Raw genomic sequence first — 12,757 nt, forward strand, 5'->3', positions numbered from 1 at the left:
TTATATATAAAAGAACTAATTTAGAAGCAGAGAATTTAACCAGTGTCCAAATTATTATCGCTAATAATAGTTTTTGGAAGCATGAGGAGCAACAAGTCCTTCCTTTGTTTTTATTGTAATAGTGGAATGGAATGGTCTATCGAAGTGGATTCAAACAAACAACGTGTAGATCTTATTTGTATTGGTTTAATTATACGTATAAAATAGCACTATTATCTATATATTCATGTTAACGATGCAGGTAAAAAGCACCTAAATATAATGTAATAAACTGTTAAGAAGGCATCAGTTCATAAAGGAAGAGACACTGTATGCAAATTATGCCTGAAAGAAAAACTTTTCTCATTAAAATATGTGTGGTATTCCACAATTAAAAAAAAAAAAGAAATCAATAATTAAAAGTATAAATATTGTGACTATTGTCGTGTTAACTCTGAAGATCAGTCAGTATTTTTAATAGCCAATTCATTTATTCCATCAGTGGGGAATGTGGAATACGATCAGTACAATAATCTTGTTTATAAAGTGAAGGCGATTTTCTACCCATGGACTTTACGACGTCAATAATTTTCTTAACAAAAGGCAGATATTAAAATCGATTTTGTCAGTGATTTTATGCTAGATATCAATCGGTGTTCTTTAAAATCCCCCCTAAATATTTTCAATCAGTTTTTATATTTAATCCTGTTCAATATTTGTTTATACATATTTAGACAAAACAGCAGAGTTTTTACTCCTTTAATCTTTTGTACCTCCACTCTGCCTATGGACACCAAGAAAATATTTAATAAGATACAATTTTTCGATATTCACCGATATTTTAAGCATTTCCATTTGTTACAATTCAAAGAGATAGGGAAAGAATAAATAGTCGACCTTTAATCTTGTATGTCGACCGATTTTCTTCTTAAAAAATAACACACTTTCAATTTAATATTTTCATGTTATTTTTTATCTATGCTAAAAAAACGGAAATTATTTGAAAGAAACCCATTTCACTCTAAATAATTTAGATGAACAAAATAGAATTAAGAATTAATCGCTTTATAATAAAAAAAAAAACAGCTTTAAAAAATTCAAAAGAAAACATGCTGACAAATGTAGTTATCTTGGTTAGTTGATCAAACAGTATTTTTGTAAGCATATTATTTGGACTATTTTATGCGGAACTTGGAACAGTACTTTTTGTGAGAATTGTTAAAGCATTGGTTTCTTAAGAAGAAGATTCTACATTTGATTTCCATCAGATATATAATAATAATAATAATAATAATAATAATAATAATAATAATAATAATAATAATAAATATTTTTAAAAGTATTCTTTAAGCTCCCAATAATTAATTCTTAGATAATTATTGGATTTAAGTTATCATTTAAGCTTCCTTCTACCTTGCACAGAAATTTCTTTCATTTTAAACTATAATTTAAGCTTCTGCAAATCATAATTTATATTGTAATTTTCATTTGATTAATTAGAAATTCATGGATGTCTGTTTTTTCCGCCTCAACATAACTTTGATAATTACACACTAACATGTTCATTATTATTTATAAAGTGATATTTAACATTCGATAATCTCCTATATAATAAAATGACTGCAGAAATTTCCCTGTGGATTAAAGTACCGTAGGTTTGCAACAACAGATACCACATACAAATTTAATATGTCTAGACTATTAGCCACTGTCTTATGTAACTTTAGAATGCCATTTTAGACACATTTAGTCGTTATAATAAAATGCTACATTGCATTCTAGAAGCAACACCATCATAACCACAACATCTTGAGAAGAAGTTCCTATTTTTCCATCCTTCCACCATCAGTTAAAACCAGGAGGAAATCTACACTTTCTAAATATAATTTGGTTACACTCATAGTAACTGGATTATAAACACACATAACAAGCTTTCCCTTTTCTGATTCATAAATAATGTCTCCTTTTCCCAAACCCGTCCTTTCTGATTGGCTTAGCACTGAAAATCTCAAATACTGGAATTCATTTCTACTAAATAAACGAACAATTTCTAACATTAAAACATGGCGTCACTAACAGACATGTTTTAAATGCTAAAATTTTTCATTCAATAAGTCGCATATGTAAATAATAAACATTGTTCTAACATGCTTAGGCTACCATGCTGTTTTTACAATGGTATTTACAATTTCTTACAGTTGTGTTTGTTTGTTTGCATGTATGTGTGCGTGCATGTGTGCATGTGTACGATAGATTAAAATTTTATTTTTCATTAAATACTTCACAGATGTCATTACTAACTATTGTGCTTATGCACTTATATTACCGAGTTATTTTACAGAATGGTATTTGAAAGTTATTGCAGTATTGTTTGTTTGCGTGTGTGCATATGTGTGTGCATGTGTGCGTGTGTGCATATGTGTGTTCATGTGTGCATGCATGCATGCGTGTGTACATGCATGCATGTGTGCATGTGTGCGTACATAAGGCTGCAATTTTTCTTATTTTTCATTAAATACATCTTAAATATTATTAATAAATATTTTGCTTATACACTTATGTTACCGTGCTATTTTTTAGAATCATATTTAAAATTTATTACAGTCATGTGTGTGTGTGTGTGTGTGTGTGTGTGTGTGTGTGTGTGTGTGCAAACGATACAAATCAATCTATTACTTTCATTAACCAGACTGAGCCACGGCAGCGTGTGGCCGGGTACAGCTAGTTATTAATAATTAAATAACAGATTAATAAAATAAAATAGTATTTAAAATTCAATATTTTAATCCCTGGCGTCCATATCTTCCATCAATTTAAACAACGTGAGGTATTCCAACATTTAAAAGCATGAACATTATAAGTGACTAGTGTTGTGCTAACTCTGAAGACCAGTCTGTGTTTCTAACAGGCAACATGCTATTCATTTATTATGTCAACTGAAAATCTTGAAAAAGCTATTTGGAATAAAACACCCGGAATGTCTGGACGAAATAATATATGAAGTATTTAGATTGAAAATGTATAGTCGATAACAGACAATAGAAAGAGCTTAAAAATGAAATATTAACAGTGTTAAGTCAAAATAGTTAACCCATTAAAAACAATTCCCAATGAGTGACAGTGGAAGTAGATGTTAGTATGAGAGTAAAAGACATTTAATATTTTGTGTGGAAGACTGTAGTAGGGAAGTAGTTAAGCCGAAAAAACTTGTTTTAATTGAAAAAGAATGAAATGAACGCATACTAAAACATGCATTCAGAAATGGCTTAAGTAGCTGCTGAAACAGATTAAAATATGCAGATTTTGATTCTAAAGCTATAACGGTCAATGAAATAGGGGAAATTTTCACTTCATTTTTTATATGCAACAAGATTATATAAAAATTGTATTCTAAGGAAGCTGGTCAGTAATATTATTACATTATAATATTAGCATTCATAAATCTAATTTTTTGTAAATTCATCAAATCTTCCACTTACCATAGACAGATTCTCGATGTCTGATTGCTTTGAATTTCGGCGCTTTTTTTGAGACTCAATTCAGACGAATCCATCTCGTCTGGAATAATCTTCAGAACAATAGATTTTGTAAACTTTTGATTTTTAGAATCTCGGATAAAAGTTGGAGAAAGAATTGATAAATTCATTTTTCTAAGCGGCAAGCCTGAAATGCGAAACAAACAAACAGCCGTAAATCGTTGACTAAGGTATTTACTTAGTATTGGGACGATTAATCAGAATCAGAAAAAGCGGAAGTTTTGGAGTATTGGAATTGGAATCAGTATCGGAATCGGAAAAATTTTAGCCTGATTTTCAATCCCAGAAACGATTCTTTTAATTAATTTATTTTTTTAAAACTTAATTTTCGATTGCTGGTACTGATAATAAAACGACAAATATTTATTGACTTTAAATTACCAGTAAGACTAAAATATATTGATCCTAATTACGAATTTAGTTAAAACTGGCACAGGTAAAAAATGGCACAGTAAAATGATACGAATAAATAAATAGGAAAAAAATGATACAAATGAAAATATGTTAATTTTTATTTTCATTTCGGACCATTAGTCTCATCTTTATTAGTTGTTGTTTTTGGATCTTTTTTTTTATTGGTTCACAACGTTTCGGCCAACTTCCTCTGGCCTTCATCAGGTGGTAACCGCGACGGATAGGAACTTCGAATCTCCTAACTGTATTCTCAGCCATCACTGCCATCCGTAGTTGTTGTCGTCTCACCACATTTTTGACCAATTACCTCTGGCACGCTTTGGGTGGGATTGAAACCGCTATCTTCAGACAATGTTCATCTGGAAAAAAAAAAACAAGATCCAAAAACAACAACTAATAAAGATGAGACTAATAGTCCGAAATAAAAATAAAAATTAACATATAATGCTCATCTCAAAAAATGAATTCCAATTAAGGAATAATATATATATATATACCAATCGGTACAGACCCAACTATGGAAGATCAGATAATAAATAAACGTGGATTTATAAGATCAAAGAATCCAACCTTGATCGCCCTTCGGGGCCCGTGGCGCAGTTGATAGAGACGTTGAATCTCTACGGTTCCAGATGAACATTGTCTGAAGTTTGATCAAAATCGATATTTCTTTAATCCGATTGTTTCGATTATCAAATTTTGATACCTATTGGAAGCATTCCGATACAAATCCTACGTAAGAACATCCCCAGACACATCAAGTACATTCTTAAATTAAAAAAAAACGTTTTGGAGTCTACATGGAAGGATCTCACTCATTCAAACACACACACACACACACACACACACACACACACACACACACACACACACACACACACACACACACAAAGTTCCTTTTATACAGGGTGGCCCATTCAAAAGTAGCCCATAAAAATGTAGTAGAGAGGAGGCACATTCTTTTATTGTTTAAATTACCTGTAGTGTTATTTAAATTACCTGTAGTATTATTTAAATTACCTGTAGTGTTATAAAAGATGCTAAACAGAAATATTAGAAATACTATGATAAAAAGAGCAATACACAAGATGGCCCACTTAAAAGTAGCCCAGAAAAATGTAGTAGAGAGGAGGGACATTCTTTTATTGTCTAAATTACCTGTAGCATTGTTTAAATTACATGTAGCATTGTTTAAACTACCTGTAGTGTTATAAAAGATGCTGGAAGTGCTCCCCGTTGACATCTATTCATTTCTAGGCACATTTAACAACGTTTGCAGATACTGCCGGTAGATCTTCTCTAATGATTCTCCTGATAACGTTGGTAATGTTCTTCTTTAGTTGGCCTGGATTGTGAGGATTATTTGCAGATAAACTTTTTGTTTTAAAGTCCCCCAAAGATTAAAATCACATGATGCCCAGGGAACGTGGTGGCCATAACACTTTGCTTATTGTTCTCTCTTCCGTAAACATGTCATGAATTCATGTCAGTAATCTGTGAAACTTGTGGCATGTAGCGTCATCTTGTTGGAAAAGGGGTTGCATTTTGTCTTGTGGTGTCAGTTGGTCGTTAAGAAAAAGATTAAGATCGGGCTACTTTTAAATGGGCCACCCTTTACATGACATTTATAAATCACAGCTCATACTTTTTATATTTCTGAAATTGTGACAATCTGTGGGAATAATTACACATGTGCAAATAACATATGCGGATAATTAGTACTATCAAAAGAAGACTTTACAACACATTCATTGAGACATGTGTATACCCTGAATATGTGTTTTATTAAACTTTTAATCCCCTCCACCCCCAAACGAAACATATGGCTACTATTTGGGACCATTAATACAAGGACACTACGTAAGGATTTGAGCAATGAGATTTTTGTTTTAATTGCATTTAAATTTTTGCATTTAATACAATAAAGAAAGCAGGAAATTGGGAGGGAATTCTAAAGTCTAACAGTCCGAAAAAAGAAATTATTAGAATGAAAGACTTTCTGGCATCTAGGGATTTCTACAGTATAGATAAGTTTGCTACCTGTTGAGTTAATCAGGAGTATTTATGTCGAGGGGACACAAGTGCAACGAATTTGTCAGAGCACATTCCATCAAAATACTTATAAAACATACCATCAAAATATTTATAGAACATACACGGCGATGGGACAGAGGTTGACATTTGGCTGATAGTGCGGATTCTCTTAGACTGGAGACTCTTTTTCTAACTGTATCTAAGAGGAAGAGACTAGTAATAGATGCATCAGCCAGGATGTGGCAACAATACTTTGTGCAAGAGGCAAATGATGGTTTTGAAGAAATTAATGCATATTTTCTTAAGACATGCATTCAGAAATGGCTTGAGTAGCTGCTGAAGCAGATTAGGAAATGCAGATTTTGATTCCAAAGCTATAATGTTCAATGAAATAGGGGAAACTTTCACTTTATTTTATATATGCAACAAGAACATAAAAATAAACGTATTCGATATAGAATATTCACAAAAAGTTTTATTTGCCATTAAGAGTCTAAAGCTAATACATAACCCTAAAGGTATTACTAGATTTTTAAACGAGTTAAAACTAACCAGACTTTCCAATTTGATAAAAGTTCCATTGTAGCATATTTGTTATGGGGTGGAGCTAAATAGATAAAGGCAAAAGTATGCATGCATTAATATGGGAGGGGAGACTATCTTCAAGTAATATCCTAAACTGGGAATGGGGCAAAGGACTTATATTAAGTAGATATTAATAAGTCCTTCTCACCTTTTTTTTTTTTCCATTTTTTTTTTTTCAATGGAGAGTAGATAATGCATGAGGATATGTTATCGGCAGCTCCAGTAACTCTCGTTTCTCCTTTTTTGTCCTTCAGTCCTCATTTCCAAGGAGTGATTTTTCTGACAAAGGGTGAAGAAAAAGCTGCTTTCCATGTCGGTAGTACTTTGTAAACAGTAGCCTGAGATGTCGGAAAATTTCTGTTTCTATGTCTATCCTTGTCGTCATGTCACTAGTAAGGGTGCTGGAGGTAAACGTTTCATCTGGGCTGACGTTACCTGCCTGATAGTCAGGGACTTGAACCTTGGATTAACCACTAAGGAGGCTGTCCTATCAGCAGGTGCAAAGTACCAGGGCTGCTGTATTGCCATTTGGTGAATGGATTCTGGACCATACAGTAGTTTCTGGTAGGGTCTCTCGATGCCATACTAGTGGGTAATTGTTACAGCTTTACCTTATCATGTGCTTGTCTTTTTCTCTCTTACTTTCCCCCTCTGTCCTGCTCCAACCAAGTCTACCGACCTGCTCCACAAACCCCAAAACCTCATCATGACAAATCTCCAAAAAAGAAATATGAATAAACCTAGAACCCCATCCTCAAACGTAGACCCCTACTACCAGGTCTCCAACATCAGGGGTCTATGTTCCAACTTTCCAGAGGTTGAAACACAATTACAGGAGACAAAACCGGACATATTCTTTCTAAATGAAACAGGCATAGGGCATCCCACTTCCCTAGACGAATTCATAATTAAAGGATACTCTAACTTAACATCTAAATCTGACCCCCAAGATCGCCATGGGCATGGAATATGTGCCTACATCAAAGATGGCATTCCATGTGGTAGGGATATCTCCAGAGAAGACCCTAATTTACCTTATATGTGCTTCTGGGTTGCACTAGCTTACACCACTGCATTTATATTTGCCCTCTATCGCCCCCACAACAGTGGGGTTACTATCTTTAAGAGCATATCTGAGAAAATTGACCACATCCTGTCTGCTCATCCTTCGGCTAACATTCACATTTGTGGTGAGTTCAGTGTCCATAATGTGGAATGGCTGACCCACTGAAATAAAACCGATGACAAGAGGAGGTTCTGTCATGATTTTTCCACTGCCTATGACCTCACTCAGATTGTTCACGAACCCACCTGTGTGCCCGATACTACTGGTCAGTATGCAAGCCTTCTAGACCTTTTCCTCACAACTTCCCCTGAGCCATGTTCATTTTCCGTTCTATCTCCTCTGGGATCCTCTGACCACTCTGTTGTAGCAGTTAAGATAAAAATAAAATATAATAAGTCTTCAGACATACCTCTCCACCATACCGTATATCGATACTCTATGGCTGACTGGGATAGCTTCCATACATTCATATCTGACCTACCTCTGAATTCCATGTTTAAAAAGGATGTGTCCTCTATAGTATCAGACCTGACCGAATGGTTAATTGTAGGCATAGACCGATTCATACCATCCAAAACATTCCAACAAAAGCCTAACAGCCAGCCATGGTTCTCCCCTGAATGTGCTGCTGCCATCGCGCACAGAAATCACTTTTTTCATAGCTACCAACGTAATAGATGTACTGAGACTAAAGCTGCTTTCAGGACTGCCAGCAACAACTGTAAAAGAGTAATAAAAAATACAAGAGAGCTATATGCTCAGTCCGTTAAATCCAAAGTAGCTGAGCAGCGGCTTGGTTCTCACCAGTTCCAGCAAATAGCAAACAGGATCTTGAACAGAAGCGTGCGTTCTATCCCAATCAATGGACCTAAGGTTATCTCGTCAGCGTCAGACAAGGCCAGACTATTTGCCAAGAACTTTGCAGCTAACTCTACCCTATGCGACAAAGGCCATCAACTCCCCGTATTTCCTCCTATAACAGACAACACGCTATGCAACATACAAATATCTGTGCATGAGGTCGCCAAGCTAATCAAGAACCTTGATTCCAGTAAAGCAACTGGCTTTGACAGCATTCCAGTAATAGTGCTGAAAAAGCTCCAACCAGAACTCGCCCTCATACTTACAAAACTGTTTAAGCATTGCCTTAAGGAGAAGTGCTTTCCAATACCCTGGAATATCTCATCAGTATGCCCTGTATTTAAGAATTCAGGTGAAAAGTCATCTCCCTCTCAATACAGACCAATAAGTCTCCTGTGTGTCATGAGTAAGTTGCTGGAATCCATATTAAATAAAGAAGTAGTCAACCACCTCAACAGATACAACCTTCTTAGTGACATGCAATATGGTTTCCACTTTGCAAGATCTACAGCAGATGTGCTAACGGTTATATCTCATAGGACTAGTGAATCTCTTGACAAAGGCTTCCTTTCCAGGGCAATTGCTTTTGACATATCAAAGGCCTTTGATAAGGTATGGCATAAGGGCCTACTTCACAAGATTTCCAGATATGGTATCACTGGAAATGTTTACTCAAACATTAAATCATTTCTCTCCAATAGGTTCATAAGAGTAGTGGTTGATGCGCAGAAATCAGAGGCCCACAGTATTAATGCTGGAGTCCCTCAGGGGTCCATCCTGGGCCCAACTCTCTTCCTGATCTACATCAATGATCTCCCAAAACACATACTTAAATCATTCGTTGACATCTATGCTGATAACACGATGATGATGGCAACACATCAAAGGCCGTAAATGACAAAGTTCTCTCTGATTCTCTCTCCTCTGATCTTGAGTGCGTGGTACAGAGGAGGAGGAGGTGGCTGATTACTTTTAATGCATCTAAGACCAAGCTCCTATCTCTACATCATAAATGCTCTGATCCCCATCTGGCATTAATTGAAATGGATGGCTCTCGTCTTGGGGAGGCTCCATGTTTGGACAAGCTTCTGGGTTTGACCTGTACTCCTGATCTGAAATGAAACAAGAACATCAGGTCTGTTGCCAAGGACGCTGGGAAAATGGTGGGATCCTTCTACCGCTCCAGAAGATATCTCACTACTGATGCAATTCTCTATCTGTATAAAAGCCAAGTACGTCCAAGAATGGAGTACTGCTGCCACATCTGGGCAGGAGCTGCTAAAAACAGCCTATCCTGCCTTGACAGAGTACAAAATAGACTTCGTGGCTTAGTGGGGGATGCCCTTTTCTTTTCCTTGCAGCCTCTCTCCCACAGAAGAGACTTTGCGAACCTGTCTTTGTTGACACACCAGTTTTGCCAGATGATCGAAGTTAAGCAACGATGAGCCTGGCTAATACCAGATGGGTGAACATTTGGGAAGGCTAGGCGCTGTATGTAGAAATTTACAGGTTGGTATCTGGAGGCACGTTTAACTCACTGAGGAAGATGCACCCTCAAATCAATTGTAATTTGCAACAATAAATCTCAACTTCAATATTTTCTATCAGCTGTCAAATACTCAACTTTCTATCCTCCTCAATTTGTTCTTCTTAAAGCAGCTATTCTCCATCAAATGCAAATTAATGCAACATAAAAAAAATCAAGCTATTGACACAAGTTTTTTTACTTTTTTTTTTTTTTACCCTGATTCCTGTGCCTGAAATGCTAAACAGATTTGCGTGAGTAGTGTCTTCTATTACAATATTCGGCTTTCTTTTGCCCCTCCCATGCTTGCTGCAGGCCTATCAGACAAAATAAAGTATCCATACAGAATATTCACAAAAAAGTTTATAAAAAAAAATTTTTTTTTAGAAAATTCTGTATTGACTATGTTTTTTTTTTTTTTCTGATGTTTGATTTTAGGCCTGCAGCAAGCATTCCTGGAGTTTTTTTTTTTTTTACATAGTGATCACCACTTATCAAGGCCCGGAAGCCACTCAGGGATAAGGGTTATTGCAAGTACATTACGTGGAGTTGAAGAAAACCTAATATTTATTTCTCTTTTATAATGCATTTTCTGATTTCTATGAGAATTTCCTTCTTAAAATGGAAAGTTTAAAAGCCCCCCCCCCCAAATTTCTTTTACCTTTTGTTGTTTTGAGGTTTTTAATTACTGTCTCGTTTCTATTCCATATTTTTCGTTTGTCCAAAAATATATTCGTTGTCCACATTCCTGGAGTTGAGAAATCCACAGTCGGGCAGAGATCAAAAGATGCTGGAAACTGGCTACCCTTTTCCCAAACACTTAAACCGGGATTCAGGGAACACCAAGGATCAGACGGAAAAAGTTTCTCATTGCTTTTTGCTTTTGTGATATTAGCACCTTTCCTAGCTACTGTCCGGTTCCTTCGTTTCGACGACTCTTCTTTGTCGGTGAGCAATGTTGTGGTGTTACAGTTTTTGCCAGTATTTTTTGTGAGAGTTGAGATGCCATCGAGCACAACATTATCTGTAACAATCGCAGCAATGTCTTTTCTTAGAAGCAGAGGAGATATTGTGTACACATTACTGGTAGGCCTTTTCAGAAGTTCATCATCGCTACAAAAGTTCATCAATGATTCAATCGAGAGCCCAACTTTGGATTTTGGTTGGTTATTATTATTGCTTTCTTTGTCCAATAATAGTGTTGGATTTTGCTGGAGTCCAATGACTTCCAGGGGTCGTGTTCGCTCCCATCTCGTATAAATTAAATCCGTCATTGGCTGGTAAGCAGAATATTCTTGTTCCACATTTGGACAAAGCCTTTTTAGACCAGCTACAAGAAGAAGAAGAAAAAGAAGAAGAAAAAAAAAGATCTTTTTAAGATCATCATCATCATCATCATCATCATCATCATCATCATCATCATCATCATCATCATCATCAATAATAATAATAATAATAATAATTTCATATGTAATATATTGATGTTGGCATTCTGTGGATGCTTGACATAATTGAAGAGGCCTCAATACTATTGTAGCTCTTTTGTTAAAACTGCAAAAGTATTTATCTAAGCTAGCTGGGACGCCCAGCATAGCCTGGTCGTAAAATACGCTTAAATATGATATTTTAATTCATGCAGATTTCGTATATATTATTATAGAGTCAATTTTCTACCAATTCTTATATATAATAAAGTTGTGATTTCAAAAATAAAAAAAATATATATCTTGGGTGCATCAGCTTGAATCGAAACAGAAATCAAAACTTATGAAGAAAAAAAAAATATATGTATACATATATTCGATGCCTCCATTCAGTCTCGAATGACAATGGATACCCTCTGCACATTTAATTGTGAGGCAAGGTTAGCACAATCTCCAACCACACCTCTCCTGAATCGGCACTGTTTGTGTCCAGTGGCAGGGAGAAGTCCAGGATGCCTGAAAACAATGCTTAGATAAGCGGAGAGCACATACAGCACTTGGAAGTCCCAAATGGTTACCCATTTAGTACTGACCAGGTTCAACGTTGCTTAACTTCAGCACGTACGGCATAATCACATTGACACACAGGTTCCCGCTGGATCACTGAAGTTAAATGTTGACACACACATATATATGTACATATACGGCATAATCTATCTATCTATCTATCTATCTATCTCTCTCTCTCTCTCTCTCTCTCTCTCTCTCTCTCTATATATATATATATATATATATATATATATATATTATTTTATTTTATCGACAATTCCTTTCTGTTGCAAGTTTAGAATATAATTGTCTATAATACCAACTCTATTATAATCTCAGCTCAATGAATTTTCAAAAGAGTTTTCAGTGGAAAAAATAAACGTGTTCACAACGGATTGAAAAACTAGTTAGGAATAGTTGTAAGCGTCTCTGAGGAGTGACTGGATGGAAGATTTGCAGTTCTATGGACGAGAGGTAATTTTCCATCCTTTCACGAAACAGCTGTAAGAGCTTAACGCCAAAATAAGTGAATTTCTATTCATGTAGGTTGTGATTTTATTCAATTTACGTATATATATATATATATATATATATATATATATATATATGGATATTCTCAGGAAGGCTGAGTGTTTGAACATCGAAGCAATGGTGAAGAGGAATCGGTTGCGCTGGGTAGGTCATTTTGTATGAATGGAGGATGTGAGGCTGCCTAAGTAGCTGTTTTACGGCGAGTTTAAGACTGGGAAATGTTCTCAACATCGACCAAAGAAAAACTTCAAGG

The 12,757-nt window shown here is 35.4% G+C and overlaps 1 protein-coding gene across 1 annotated transcript in view; it reads right to left on the minus strand.

The window, feature by feature from the left end:
- Positions 1-3,665: 3,665 nt before the first annotated feature.
- LOC145243978 (uncharacterized) overlaps positions 3,666-12,757 on the minus strand; it is a 35,084-nt gene continuing 25,992 nt past the window's right edge. Inside the window, exons 3-4 of the mRNA XM_080107113.1 lie at positions 10,662-11,330; positions 3,666-4,288 (exon numbers count right to left, since the gene is read on the minus strand). Coding sequence (XP_079963239.1) covers positions 4,233-4,288; positions 10,662-11,330 — 725 coding nt within the window. The 3' untranslated portion in view covers positions 3,666-4,232. The remainder of the gene's footprint in view (positions 4,289-10,661; positions 11,331-12,757) is intronic.

Source organism: Euprymna scolopes, chromosome 22, assembly GCF_053919585.1.
Source record: "Euprymna scolopes isolate OS-2025 chromosome 22, ASM5391958v1, whole genome shotgun sequence".
Lineage (NCBI taxonomy): Eukaryota > Metazoa > Mollusca > Cephalopoda > Sepiida > Sepiolidae > Euprymna > Euprymna scolopes.